Source organism: Phoxinus phoxinus (assembly GCF_949152265.1).
Source record: "Phoxinus phoxinus genome assembly, chromosome: 11".
Classification (NCBI taxonomy): Eukaryota; Metazoa; Chordata; class Actinopteri; order Cypriniformes; family Leuciscidae; genus Phoxinus; species Phoxinus phoxinus.
In genome coordinates this window covers 28705459-28721171 of record NC_136886.1, presented here as the reverse complement: position 1 = coordinate 28721171, position 15713 = coordinate 28705459, and the positions used below count along the sequence as shown (strand labels likewise).

General features: G+C 38.4%; 1 protein-coding gene across 1 annotated transcript; it reads right to left on the bottom strand.

Annotated features, from left to right (window-relative positions):
* Nucleotides 1-74: 74 nt before the first annotated feature.
* On the bottom strand, nucleotides 75-15455 carry wipf1b (WAS/WASL interacting protein family, member 1b). The gene is made up of 9 exons (XM_079628049.1): nucleotides 15328-15455; nucleotides 15023-15096; nucleotides 6170-6255; nucleotides 5467-5596; nucleotides 5057-5203; nucleotides 3980-4732; nucleotides 3682-3894; nucleotides 2600-2713; nucleotides 75-2407 (listed from the first exon to the last, which is right to left on the bottom strand). Exons 3-9 carry the CDS (start codon nucleotides 6218-6220, stop codon nucleotides 2355-2357), a joined length of 1461 nt encoding a protein of 486 aa, XP_079484175.1. The 5' UTR covers nucleotides 6221-6255; nucleotides 15023-15096; nucleotides 15328-15455; the 3' UTR covers nucleotides 75-2354.
* Between the last annotated feature and the right edge of the window lie 258 nt (nucleotides 15456-15713).

Below are 15713 nucleotides of genomic sequence, written 5' to 3'. Positions count from 1 at the left end.
TGAAAGCGCAACAAGAGCTTTATAAGAACTGAAAAGCACAGAAATGCACAATTATTTAAATGAAAAGCAAAATACAGCATCTATCGCATGTTTATTTAGAAAACAACATATTTTGGCACACCAGAAAAGCAAAAGACTGTAAATACACAAATTAAACAACATAGTATGTTGTATGTAACTAAAATATGCATCTACAGGCACAAAGAGAACATATAAAGTACCACATTACGCATCTGGTCACAACACAATGTTGTCATAAACGGGGTGCAAACAGAACATAAAAAATGAGAGGCCGTAGTAGGCTATTACTAATAAGGTTGGTGGCAAATTGTTGTTTCTTTTAGGCTGTGCAATCATCTGTCTCCTCTCCGTCTAATTCAAGATGCTTCAGAGGTTATGCTGTTTTGGATACATCACTTAAATGTAATTTTCCTTTTAATGTTTCATTAGAAGGCTTTTGCAACTCTTCTTTATGTAAACAAACATAAGGCAACATAAACCAAGCCATTACATTGACATCATTAAAAAATTGATACACTTATTGATTATACTTTTAGTAAAGCGCTTTAGTCAAACATAACAGTACACTTCCTGACAGGCACGTCTACATGTCTGAGAAACATACATAAGGCAACATAATACTGAGCTAATATCAACAAAACAAGCAAGTGCATACATATATCATAAAATATAACACTTCTTAAACACAGTTTTGGCCTTCTGTCTTCAACACAGATAGAAAATCCCATGATACAAACACACTTGCATGGGATTTTAAGGCAAATAATTTTTCATTTAAAGATTAGTCCTATACAACATCAGCTCTCAGACTTGTTTAAATGGGGTCTAAAGAGCCTTTAATAAAGGACATCCACATTTCCCCATAAAGTCCTTTTTATTTTATACATCAGGCACTGCATATGTGAACAAATCTGGTGGCAGTACCATCCATACATGCTACAGGATTAACAGTCCTGACAGACTGCAGCTCTGCACACTGGAGAACATTCCACATTCTTTATAATGTGTTGGCCCTTATCACCACACACAGATGCACACACAATGCTACTAAAGAAAACACATTCATTTAATTTCAGTCTGATATTGTTCTAGTCACCTTATGACCTTTGAAACGTCAACGCTACATTCCTACTGTGTTGTATGAAAACAGGAAGGTAGGGGGTGCCAAAACTCACCAAAGTTACCAATGGTTTAAATTGATATTCACCCAAAAATGAAAATCCTATCATTAATTACTCACCCTCATGTCAGTCCAAACACACCATTCATCTTCAGAACACAAATGAGGATCTTTTTGATGAAATCTGAGAGCTTTCTGTCCCTCCATTGACAACTACCACTTTGAGGCTTCAAAAGAGACATGATCACTTTAAATGATGAACAGATTGAACTTAGGCTTTTATTCACATATAAACATTCATCAACTCACACATCAGTCGTGGTAAACAAGCTTGAACAAGGATGTTCGCTTGACGTGTGAGAACCAAAGAGGTTCATTCTCGTGTTACGCAGCACGTTTGAGCTTCCACAAGAGGTTTGTTCTCGCGCAACAAGCGGGTTTGGTTGATCTTCTCTCTATGTTCACTGATCAATGTCTATATGTGAATAAAAGACTAAATTAAATCTGTTCATCAAATAAAGCAATCGGGTCTCTACAGAAAAGACTACGCTCAATTCATATGGATTAGTTTACGATCTCTTTATAAACTTTTTGAAGCATCAAAGTGTCAGTTGCATAGCTGTCAATGGAGGGACAGAAGGCTCTCAGATTTTAACAAAAAGATCTAAATTTGTGTTCCGAAGATGAACGAAGTCTTACGGGTTTGGAACGACATGAGGGTGAGCAATTAACGAAGATTTAGATTTTTGGGTGAACTAACCCTTTAATGAGAGGCATAAAACTGACTGTTGCATTCCTTCTTAAAATATAATTACATCGAGGAGTGTCTAACAAACTGATGGAGTAGAAGTCACAGGCAAACAACTGAAACATTCAACTCTCCTAAAGGCAATAAACTGCTGCAACAATTCATCTTGCTCAAAACAAATCCTCAAAAATAAAGTCAAACTTAGCTGTAGTATCACTGTAGAGCTCTTTACTTGACATAGTCATAATAGCAAATATTTAATCATCTATATAAAAAAAAACGAAATGCTATAAAAGATATGTTTTCTATAATAGAACATGTGCTGGTTATGGTTATTTTATACCTTTTTTGTTGTTGATATTTTAATGAACTACTCTGGTTGAAAAATATCAGACAGACAGTACCAGAGAAAACAAGATAATTGGGTAAAGGAAGGATTGTCAGGCCCTGAGAAAACGGTTTCTTTCACCTAGGTATAGGGGGGAGGGGAGGTGCACCTCGCTCATTCCTTCCTGAACCTGAAACAGATAGAAATATACAAACACACACAGGCACATAAACAAACGGGTAAGACCGTGATTGTGCTGAAAGGACTGAATGTTATTCAAAGTATTCATTGGCATGTGGAAGCGACAGCTGTGGGTCAGTTTTGTCTATGTGCATAGCAACAAAAACGCAAAAGATGAGAAAACAAGGCTGTGATTGGTTACCTCGGCTTTCGTTCCTGGCCAGTTTGCTAGGATAGGTCTTCTGACAGGGAATGTAGGGCTCTGGGGGTGGAAGGTCTGATACAGGTCGGAACGTGAAGCGTGATTCCCACTCATCTTGGAGAAATACATCAAACGCACACACAATTAATCGGCAACATAATCTACAAATCCAAGTTAAAGTTTCAGTTTCAAGTTTCAGTGTTACTTAGAGCTAAATAGAAATAAATTTGTAACTTCAAGGAATATGCTGGGATCAAAACACAATCTATAGACAGCATAGATACATGACATGCTGTCAGTTGCACTAATTGGTTTGTCCACAAGATGGCAACACCACTGCTCTGGGCCTTTGTTTCATTATTAAAAAAAGAAACTGAGACTATGGAACAACAATTATGGAGGCTGAGAGAGCTCAACACGCCGCAACTGAAGAAAACGCATGTGAATAGAAAAAACACCAGCAAATTAAGAAAATATCATCAGATTGACAACACGTGTGCTGAAAATACTCAATGCAACCAAATATAGAAACGCACTGCAAATGCAGAAACGCTCTTCAAATAGTAAAGACCACAACGGAAATGTTTGAGAAGACCCTAACAAGTTATGAACCTGGCAGCAATAAAGGTTGCAATACTTGCCCAAAGTAAGTGCCCCCTGTGGTACTGTCATATGATGCCACCAATAAATTGCCGACGGAGTCTAGTGTTAAATAACCTAACTAGTCTGCACAAAATCTAGATATGAACAGCTTTGGGATGATTTAGAACATGGACTGCAAGCCAGACTCCAAAGCCCAACATCCAACATCCTAACTGAGGCTCAAATGTCTGAATGGGACCAAATCCTCTAAGCTACCTTCCAACATCTATTAGACAACCTTCCCTGAAGAGTGGAAGCTGTAATAGCAGCAAAGAAAGGAACAATTACTTATTAATGGCAATGGTTTTGAGACCAAAAGTTCAACAAGCAAATGGGAGTAGTGTACTTTTACCTTCTGCTAAGTTGTACCAATGAAAAACACTAGAATACATGACAATTGTTCTTGGTGAACTTAAGCAAGCATATGAATGTCACAATACCTATATTATGCCCTTGATTGTGGTATCCATTGCCCATAGGTGGGGGAGGAGGGGGCAGAGGTCCAGAGGAGGGTCTGTCTGGTGGGAGTGGTGGTCTACTGCCACCACGATGAGGTTCCACACCTGGTCTGTTTGGCGGAGGAGGGGCTGGTGATGACCTCACACTTCCTCCTCCTCCAGGACGACCAGAAGGAGGTGGAGGTGGAAGAGGACCTGTGGACAAAAACACATTAATGATCAAATGATCAAACAGGTGATTTCCAAATCTTTCTGCAACAACTTGCCACTCCTTGTTTACCTGTTCGTCCACCTGTATTCCTACCCAGTGCAGGCGGCCTCTCAGAAGGAGGTGGAGGAAGGGGTCCGGATCGCCCGGGCGGAGGGGCAGGAGGATGCGAGCCAAGTGACAGATTCCGTTCGGGAAGGCGTGGCGTATGCTCATCGGGAGAAAGCGTGCTTGGCCGTCCTGGCGGGAGTGGAGGTGCTGCACTTACAGGTGCCCGCAAAGAGGCGGGAGCAGGAGTCGGAGGCGGAGTTGGTTTATTAATTGCCGATGGAGGAGGTGGAGGGGGCGGGCTGTCCCGAGTGAGAGGCAAGGAAGACCGATTTACAGGGGGAACAGGTGGAGGACGGTCATCACCTCGACCAGGTGCAGGGGGAGGGGGGGGTCGTCCGGCGTGACCAACAGAGGGCGAAGGAATTGAAGGAGGACGACCAAATCCACCTGGCACCGGTGGAGGTGCAGGCTGCCGTCCAGGGGGGTTTGGAGGTGGAGGTGTCGGGGCAGAACCCAGGCGAGGAGCCCCTGGAAGTGAGGGTGGTCCCCTGCTCTGTGCGCCACTCTGAAAGGGCCGTGGGGCACTTGGAAGAGGCGGAGGAGGCCCTCCAGGTGTTTCAGGACGAGGTGGGGTCATCCGTGGGCGCGGGGGGTCAACGGATTCACTTCGTTGCATAGGTGGACGAGGGCCAGAGCCAGATCCTCCTCCAAAGGGCCGTGGACCAGTGCTACGAGCACCAGGTGGCAGAACCGGAGGCCTGACACAACTAGAGTCTGAAACAGAGACCAAATAAGAGATAATATAATTGTGAGGTTCATATATATATAAACACACCCTTTTCTGAATTTTCTGAAGGAAATATTACATTGTGTTTCATAAATTGTATATTACAAATATTATTTAATGACAAATTCTAGATTTGAGCTTTTGTGTGACCACTAGAAAAACCGTCATGAGTTATAACATCAGCAACCATGTCATTATCAGCCATAAAATAATGGTGTTGGCCAAGATTTCTATATCAGTCAATCCCTAATGAGGGTGAAGGAACCAGCCGGTACACAGAACACAATGTTTAAATATTTGTATGTTCTCACCATCTCGAGTGGAGCGTAGCTTTGGCATGCCCCCCTGGAAGAGTCCTCCCAAACCACCTGGAGCTCCACCTCCAAACCCCCCCCCTCCGCCACCTCCACCTCCTCCTCCAGGCCCACCTCCTCCTCCACCCCCACCAGCTTTGGGTTCTGTCAAAATAAAGATGCGTTTAATATTTTGGACTGGAAAGCAAACCTGAAACCAGTAAGCGTTGCTACTTGCTACTCAAATCATTTGTAAAAAAAAAAAAAGTTAGCCAATCATAACAAAGGTAATTTACATAGCAGTTTTAAAGGTACAGTAGAAAAGAAAACCTGTTTAAATATAGTTATACATTTTATAATTTATTAAATTATGGCTGTTTTGGTAAGGGAAATTAGACAGTGTAACTCCATAAGATGCAGGATCTTACTTTCGAATACGGGGGCACTACGGTCATTAGTAACCGCCTTCTTCAGCCTGGCTCCTTTGCTGATGTCCGACAGTAGAGCATTCCTGCCCTTCTCCTCCGATTTATTCAAGACAGGCTTCTCAATGTTTGCCTGTGAGCAAAAACAAGCATAGATATTTTCTCTAGAAATCATTAAAACATTGATGCCTCATGCCTACTCCGCTAAAATCTGGAATACACCACACAACATTTTCCCAGACTTTTGCCCCAATTTGCTGGCTGGAAAAGTTAATACTAGTTGACGAAAGTCAAATCCAGTCTGCAGATTTTAGCAGTTGAGTTAACAGATTTGTTAGCAGAACAAATTGCGTAGTGTATGATGACCACAAACTCAACATGTTTTTAGCTTCAGACTATTATTTGATTCATCTGGAAGATATCAAACATGTTTGATATTTTGAGCCAGTGTTAAAACACACATCGTTTTCATTTGTCATGCATCTCTTAGCAATGAGACGCATGTTTCTGTTTGAGTTTGTAGTGTTCAGAACGACTTGAAAGACCGTTAGTGTGTGATCCTTGGTTGTTTAGTGTATAATGCCCAGTTTTTATCTTTAACCATTTTTAAGTCGGCAAGTATATAATGCCTGGTGTTTATAAGTCTCAGATCTTAAAAAGTTGCGTAGTGTATTCCAGTCCAGTATGTGTGTTTATTTATGTGTACCTGAGAGAAGGTGGGGGGCGGGGGAGGGGGAGGTGGAGGAGGTGCCGGCATTTTTTCTCCTTGGTGTCACCTCCTCTCACTGAGACCTGACAAACAGACAGAAAAAAAATTTGTGTTGCTTGCAAAATCAATGCAATAATGCTGCATGGTTTCCAGTGTTGTTTTTATATATATATATATATAAATATATTTGAAACAAATGTAATCCTTGAAAACCTGAAGTAGTTTTGAATAATTTTTTATTAGCCTATTCTTTCTAAAAATATATATATATATATTTTAACAAAACTAAGTGAAAATCCTCACTGAAAAACTTTTTTTTTTTTTTTACTTTTATACAAAAAATGTATTACATTTTTTTATTACTTTTGTTTTTTGGTCGCACCATATGACATCATTAGAACAATTTAATTTAAACTTCATTTAAAAAAGCACAGAATTTAAGTTTTTCAAACCATACGAAACCAACATGAATAAAATTTTTACATTTCGTAAGATCGCTGGCACAAGTTTTCTAAACTAGATTAAAGTTGGCATGAAACAGAAGTTACGATAGTCTTTCCTTCACTATTGTGATATATCTGATTGAAGCGGCTTCTCAAACAAGAAGAAATGTAGGCCATGACTTGATTTTGTCTGTCGGGAATGGATGGATCATTGATGGAAGTGATTTGGATTAAAGATTACAAGGGGAGAAAATGAAAAAAAAAATGTATATATATATATATACACCGACAAATAATTTATAATAAGAAATACTGCAATATTCTATAAAATTATGTTCATTTTGAGTTCATGGTGACACTTATATTTGTCATCAAGCCCATTATCTTTGACCTTGTATTGGTGCTTGACCACCATAAACAGGAAACCCAACTGTAGCACAAATAGCAACATCTGAAACTTCACCACACTTTTCAGGTAAAACAAAACAAACAAACAGCCTGAGCAATTCACCAAATCACTGGTACTAACCAGACCACATGACCCGAATAAAGTGGTCTCACATAGCCACAAAGTTTTGAATGGGTTTGCAAGTCTTGAAATACCCCCATTGTGCTATACACCAAGATCCCTTATTGTGCATGTGATGACAACATGTGGGAAAAGCCACAACCAAAAAAGAAGGTAATTTCTGAGATGCAGTAAGCATACTTTAATAGACTAGTTCTCATAACACTCTCTCACACACTCACAACTATACAACTAATACAGTAATAAATGTCACATTCTTTCTTAATGCAAACATTTACAAACTGTATTTTTCACTGAATTTACTGAAATTTTTCACTGAAATTATTGTGCAAGTTCGATGAAAGGCCCTTACTGCTGACTTCCGGAACAGATCATAAACAGGAAGAGCTACAGCAATATACCTCTCACTTCTCATTCTCTCTTTCGTAAACACACATCCACATGAGTTCATATTGTCCAGACAAACATGGGAAAGTAACAATAAAAGGTTTAAAACCAGAAGTGTGAACACAGATGTGGACACACAAACATGGAAACACACTCCGTTTACAAGCTCTTAAAACGTCTGCTCTTTCATCATCATCAAGATCTCTCAAGGCGTCCTACAAACAGCCACATCACACTACTTCATTTCTCTCTCCTCCTCTCATTCACTTCCTCTCTCACACCCTCTCCCTCTCTCTATTCAGAGGCAAGCAGACATCCGGTCAGTTTGGCTCACTGTGAAGTGAGCAAACCCTAATGCTGTGCACAAAAAAGGTCATCATACAGTAGAACGCAGACACACATATCATTTTCATAAACAATTATGTGTATTTCAGTTAGGCTGATCTTGACTAATATGGGTCCTTGTTGATAACACTAAAATTCAACCACTAATTGGAAATCCCAGAAGTGGAGTGTAGAAATCATTCATAATCACTTCTAGAAATGTTTAAGTTCCCCTATACACCATAACATTTTGGCGGAAATAATAATTGGACTTAAAAAGCTTAATTTTGCTTGGCTGTGATAGGAAGGAAAAAAAGGAAATGTGAAATTACCAAGCTGATGATTCAGCCAAATGGTTCCACTGGCGCTAAAAACGTACATACTACCATTACAAAAATCAGTTAGGAGGACTACAGGGTCGAACGCTACATCGCCTATTTAATATTCATGAGCCATGCTGATTAGATTTATAATATGTCACTGTACTTGAATATCTGTTTGTTTGAGAATCCTGACCAGGGGTGCTATTCCCAAAAGAATCGTTAGCCAACTATGGTCACGACGAGTTCAGTCGTAACAACATAGTTCATGGATTCAGTATTTCCTAAAACACTGAGTTACGAGTTCCAATGAACATTCATAAACAGCAGTGAAGGGGAACAAAAATAGTGAAGTACTGTAGGTAAAAAAATTAACATCTTTCTGTTGTTCATGTAAATTAGCTAATAATCTCAAATCAATCAGTTAGCAATAGTTATTACTCCACCACCTTTGCACGATGTCATTATTCATTTTTTTATTGAACAAAGATGGCAGTGCAGCCATGTTACTACAGTTTTGGGAAACAGTCGAGACTAACCAGTTAATTTCACCAGTGAGGCAACATTGGTTGTTAAGCAGCGAGTTAATTTACTGTACAGGTAACACACCCTAGACAAACACAGCAACATTGACACAACAGCGTGAGTTTGAGCCTGGGCTTTTTGATTTTACAACCAAAGGTGGGAAGGTTCAGATAGCCTGTTTGAAATGTGCATCTCATTCATTTTCGTGCATCCTCGTTTCCTTTCCACGCTTCCTTTCCTCAGAAGGATACACCTGTGTCTCTTCACTTCGCATCCACACTCCTCGGCTGCGTCCGAAACCTTAGGCAGTTGACTTGTTGCCTCGCTGCCTGATGAAGGTACCTCACGAAACTGACTTCTGAGGAAGCGAGCTTTGGTGAGAACTAAGAGAATATTAAATTACTACAATAGTAACTTCTCACTTACAATAGAAATTACATCATGTACGTTTACACAAAACTGACAACCAGCCGCAACTTTCAGATGTCATATTTCTTTGTCAATGAATGGAAAGCACAGGATTGTGGGATATCAAAGGCAGCGAAGGATCCATCTATGCTTCCTTTAAAAATCGATCAGATGAAGGCATCTTAGGAGACAGGAATGGAAACTTCAACTTTTAGCTGCACCTCACCTAACCGATCGGGAAGATTCTAATATACATTGTTTAAATTGTTACTTGCTTTTAGTTATTATTTTGGAATACATGAAAAATGCATAAAAACACTAACGATGAAATTTATACTTGGTTTTATTTTTTAAAGAAGTATTCTTTTTGTGTGTAAAAATACAAAATGGAATAATATTTGGTCTCTCTTTTCATGTAATGTTTATTTAACCAGGAACGTGTAATAGGGACATATATATATATTGTATAAAAAATAGCTAATTTTGCATCCTCATTTTAAAACACCAACCGCACACCACTGGAATACACCTATTATTTTTTTGCAATTCTGTTAATAGCATAATGCAAAAATTACCTCGCCGTTATGATTTACGAGGGGTGCAGATTAGTGCAAAAAAGTGGAAATGACAGGGGAGAACGAACAAGAAGATAGGGTATGAGAGGAGGAGAAATGGAAGAGGAAGAGATGAGAAGAGAAGCACAGTAAAAGTTTCCTGGACACGGACTATATTTACATTCCAGAACAGTGGAGATGGACTATGGAGAATGTGATGCTATATACACCATACGGCTGCACTGTCCGCACGGTGCTCTACATCCAGCAGTCTGAAATGTCTGAAATGTCGAAAACAGGGACTTTGGCTAGACATTATGTTCTTTTTGGAATTAGTTTAAGCCAAGTGTGGGTTTTAGTGTGCCACTATCTGGCCATAATGCATTTCACCTCAGTAGCGGTCAAGAGAGTCAACCCTGTATCCCAATTGGTATACTATGTGTTCTAAATAGTATGTGAGATTAGTGTGTCCTTCTATGGCAGCTTGATAACAACTGTTACTGAGTGTACTTTATATTGTAGAACAAAACATGAAAAAAAAAAAAATCTAAAGACCCAGAGGAAATTCCAGAAGGAACCCATGCCAAATTAGCCTTCCAGGTTGTCCTAGAATTTTAGGAGCAACAGTCGGGTTCAAGTCAACCTTAAAAGACAGACATACTGTGAGCTATGAGGTTGTTAATCAATGTGTATATGCTTTTTTTTATTTTAAACGTATTTTTTGAATAATAACAGAGGAATTCGAGAAACTAAAGAAATTTCCCCAATTAGACAATCGAAACAAGCAAATTGTGTCAAAATAACTCTTTATGGCCCGCCCACTCCCATGAAGCCCTGTAAATGACGTGATAGGGATAGTCTCCCCTACTCTCTCAAATTACTCAAATATTTGTAATTATATGAATTACATTTCAATAAATGTAAAACATGTTGTTTCTATATACACCCTCTTTAACCCCTTATCAAGCGCCCCTATTTTTGAGAATTTTCTGAAAACGGCATACCCAAATACAAATGTCTGTAGCTCTTAAACCCTATGGTCCACATTCATAATTCTTGTCTTTTTTTAAACTAGACAATTGAATCTTTGTTACCCAAGAGTCAATTTTAACTCAAAGTTGAATAGGAAAAGAGTAAAACAAGGTAAATTGACATGAAAGTGACTTACGATTTCTTTGAATGAACTTAACTTAGGGAAAAATTGATCAGACTTTTATGTCAAAGGCCTGAAAACACCATAAAGATAAAATTTAATGTCTGGACATGTTTTGAGTCAAATTTGAGATTGATACTCCCAAAAATGTAGTTTCTGTAAGCTTTTATTGATGAAAAGTATAGGCGTCCTTTCCAAAAACCTATTTGGAGACTCCAATAGACACCTGATAACCAAATGACATAAGAGTAAACAGTACATACTACATGCATGTATATCAATTCAAGACTGTTTTGCCCATCAAACCACACAATAAAAAACTATTTCAGCAAAACATTTTAACATTTTAACAAAATACCCTTTATTTTGATCAATTCTAATAGCAAAAACAGTGAAATAAAACGTCTATCATTAAATGTATAGCCTAGACATTCCAGAAGTGACCGTTTTCCAACTAATGTATAATATATATATATATAAAAAATAGTTTTAGAACATTTGTAATTAGAACAGTGTTTTTTACTCAAATAAATTACAGTAAACGGATTATTATAATGGATATCCTATTACTTTCTGCTGCTCTTCGTCGCTTCTTCTCTCCACCTTCTTCAAAACACCACCAAAGTATTCTGTAGTCGACGATCAATGGTAGAGATGTTCAGATATAAGCTTTGGATTAAATCCGTGTGTTTATATACTGTCTATGGTTTATTCGAACTCCGTGGGCAAAACGATGTAAAACAACGCTATGTGTGTGTATGTGTCGGCGCACTATGTGTGTGCGCTCTTGCGTGTGGAATGGCGAAAGCGCACGTGTGAATGAAAAGTTTGCGCTTTGTTCTTGTATTACACGTTTCATGCAAGCAGATTCGTCAATCACTGCATCGATGTTGGTTGGTCAATACTCCCATCAATCAAAACTTTGCTGACTAGACATTGGCTGGCTTTATCCAGGCTTTTATCCAGTTGAACACCGAGGAGCGCGATTGACAGTTCGCGCATCCGGTAAAATGCTCCCTTTTTGTTTCAGTCAATAACAAAGCCTGTGATTGAAGGATAGACACGAGGGAGGGCTCAATTTACCCGGAAGATTCCAAACTACGGGGGAGATATGGCTTTTGAACGTTGGAATCGATATTTCATTGAAAATGAACATGATGGATTACTCTAACTCAAAACGCTCATGTAAACAAAGGAGGATATTTCGTTTTTTTCCCTATTTTGTTGTTGTTTTGGATTAAACAGTGGGATGCATTTTGAAGAGTAGACCCTTACATTGAAATGTATGCTGGTGTTTCTTGGATTCGTCCGAACTGATCTGAACCATACGCGATCAAAGATAAGTATTGCCGTTCATTGTGTTCATGTTTACAAGGTCAGTCAGTCAGCATTTAATTTAACCCTTTCCTCTCTGGTGTATTGATTGCAAAAACAAGCTCAGAACATGATTCTTGAGTGTTTTAGCTTTCAAATGATGCATAGTTTATGATAGTTGATTGAATATTTGTTATAAAACAAAGCCGATAAAAAGTAATAAAAGTTTAGCCACGCCCCTTCGGCCCGCCCGCGGGCCGGTGCTTGATAAGGAGTTAAATCAATAGTTTTTTTATTTAGCCTATCTCTCGTTTTTTATTTGTCATTCACAACGCTTCATAGTTCTTTATGTGAAAGACACCATGAAATTAAAAAAAATTATGGAATATTGAAGTATCTATTATAAATGATTTATCTGTGACATTCTTTTTATTCATGTGTCTTTGTAAACTTTAAACAAAATAATGTACGAGAAGCTTTCGGATATCGGGACAATAGGGAACAAAAAGACAACTTCTGCTGCTTCATGCCGGCTTTACAATCTTGTACCTTTGTTGTTATGTACAATTTTCAAAGTTTGTAATGTTGTGATTCACCTCATAGCTGGTTGGTTTGGTTCATGGCTTTACCAAAGTCTTTTTTGTTTTTTTTCTTTGTGGGAAAAATCTCTGTGGCACTCTATTGGGGTGCCGCCAAAGACCCTGAATTTATGGAATCCAAAAGTAAGGCCAATGTCAACAATTAAAGGTTAAATCCGAGATATCCACACCTCTCTAAATAAGGTTAACTCAAGTAAGAACTGAAGAGATGGTTGGAGTCATTCAACCACAACCTGCTATATCATACATGCAGAATCAGGCAGGAAGGGGCCACCCACAGAGAACCATGCATTAGTTTATTTGAAAGTGTCAAGTCAAGTTGTAAAGCAGAATTTCAGTCATTTGCGCTTTGCAATGCTTGCTTATAATTCCACATCAAAAGCAAAAAAGCAGCTTACGAATGCTCAGCTAGCATAATGTGAGCATGTTCCAGCAAATAATGTGGCCACTGTCTCTTATTCTGTCTTTCCATCACTTTATTGTCCACTTCCTTTCTGAAACTCAGCATAATGTTGACACCTCTGGCTACATGCAAGCTTGTAGCTAATGAATGATCTCAGATCCCGTCACATGATTTCTGACTCTCTTTGAATGGCTGGTCAGATAGAACACTAAACCACCAGACAAGAGAGAAGTAGAAGTTATGACAGAGAGGAAGTTAATGCAAAGAAAGAACTCTATTTTGTGACTTATGAAGCCTAAAATTACTTGTTCCTACTTAAGTTCTCACTAAAAAACTGCACGGTTAAATTCACAGCAACTCACTGTGATTTTAAACCAACAGTTGCTTTATAGTGTCAGATTTCACACTCGCTTAAAACCACATCAAATAAATCAAGAGCACGGCTTAGCATTGACCTCAGCAGTCATAGTCTAATAAAACTCTTTAATGCAAGAAAGAAATCTCACTTGAAAGCTGCATTTCTCAGCTTTTCAATGATCAAAGCATTTTTCCTGGTAGTAATTTGTCAGACACACTGATATTGACATCCCTAATTTGTTTTACAAGACAATTATACATCGGTAAACACACAAATCCACACAATCCCAAGCCAACTAACACACAAACAAAGAGCTTTGAGGTAACCAATTTAAAAGGAATGAATAAAGCAACAACAACAAAAAAAAAACTATACTGTACTTGAAAAACATTGACAACGCAAAATAATATGGTCTTTAATTCACAAAAAGAAAGGAATTAATAAAACTGAAAGAAAAAAAGGAAGGGGAAGAGCATATGACTTGCATTGTATCTCACTGTGGAGACCCCATGGCCTTTCAATTAGAAACACATGCTCACAGAAGTCTGACTCATGTCCACGAATCGATTCTTTTGAACAGTTCATTTTTTTTAAAGAACCGGTAACAAAAAAAACGGATTCCACTATTCTTTTGTTATAACTGTAGTACGTGGTTTCTAACATTGTATATTCTGTGTACATTTTGTACATAACATAAATGTACATAAAGAGTACATTTATTAATTTATTTTACATTCATTTTTAATTTCGATTAAGTTAGGCTAGCCAATAAATAAGGTGGTTGTTGGAGCCATCATTCTGACAGAAGTCATTATTTAGCTTAATAAAGTTTGATTTACATTACACAATATTAAAACTAATTTACATCCTTTGGCTGAAAACGTTTCTCCACGTTTTTATAAAATGGTTTAAAACCAACTCGTATGTGCTTTAATAAAACTTTCATGCAATCAAGTTGTTACCTCAGTTATTTGTAACTGATCCTCAATTCAAGCAACTTGTCACCCTATAACTGAAATCAAAAGCTCACTCCAAATATTGCTCTTATTATAATCTCATTAATGTTCTTGGGAATCGAGCCTTAGTGAACAAATCGCTCGGTCCGATTTTAACCGTTTCACTGAAAAGATCCGGCTCAAAAGAACGAGTCTTTCACTAATCAGAAACCGTCTGCACCAACAGCAACGACCAGATTTGAAGTAATTGTGAAATGACAATGGTCCTTCATAAAAACCAGTGGAATTTGGTTGAAAGACAAAACTTTAGATTTGTTGTGTCTCTAAACTACAGGAAAACATTTTATTATTTTCCCTGCCACATACACACGCTCAAACTGGCAACCCTGTGGGGGAGACTTCCTCTAAAAGTTGGCAACGTTTGTGCTTTTGTGGATTAAAAAAAACTGAAAACTTAATAAAAACCCACACAATACTTACAAGTCTGCTAAAATAATAAATCACGGCGAGATCAAATCATAAATTAGATCCTAAAATCGCGCGTTTTTAGAAAGCAACATGCTGCATAAACACTCACCGGTGGTTTGCGTCTTTTTCTACGCGTCCTCCGCTTACGAAACAAATGCAGCAACGATCACCATCATGAAGCATCTACAACACAAACACAGAGGAACTCAAGTTTTGGGCCACTCCTTCATGGCAGAAAACACACACACACAACTTCTCCCCAGTCCCCACTGTTTCCGCCCAGCGCGTGCAGCCTACAACCCCATCATATTCACTGGAATAACATTCATCGCTTTAACACTGCATGCAACAAATCAGTAAAGTACAGCACAGTGTTTTAAATAAAACGTGATATCTTGAAATTCGTGTCTTTACCCAGTTTTTCTTCCTCCACCAACACAACAGACTCTCTTCGTTCCCTTTATCCGGGACATTCGTCTGTGATGCAACGTTTCCAGATGTGTGCGACTGCCTCGAGCTGAGCGCAAACAAACATCTGTCAATCTCTGTAGAGTAGACAGTGTGTGATAGTAAAGCTGAGCTGTGTGTAAATGGGGAAGTAACAGACATGTGAATCAGATTAAAATCAATAGATAAACCTTAAAGATCTTAAAGATCAATTGTGTGTGTGTGTGTGTGTGTGTGATTTATGCAATATTTGTGTCCTGTGTCTACCCTGTGGAGATAGACAAAGTTTTTTAATTTGAAAAAATGTGATTTTGATTGAGAGAAACAGTGTGCTACAAACAGAAATGCCTGGA

Excerpts from the sequence above, each read along its gene's own strand:
- wipf1b (XM_079628049.1), bottom strand. The coding sequence starts at position 6,220 with ATGCCGGCACCTCCTCCACCTCCCCCTCCCCCGCCCCCCACCTTCTCT. Across the intron at positions 3,895-3,979 it reads GAATACAGGTGGACGAACAG|GTCCTCTTCCACCTCCACCT; the intron begins GTAAACAAGGAG and ends TTTTGTCCACAG. Across the intron at positions 2,408-2,599 it reads GGCCAGGAACGAAAGCCGAG|GTTCAGGAAGGAATGAGCGA; the intron begins GTAACCAATCAC and ends TATCTGTTTCAG.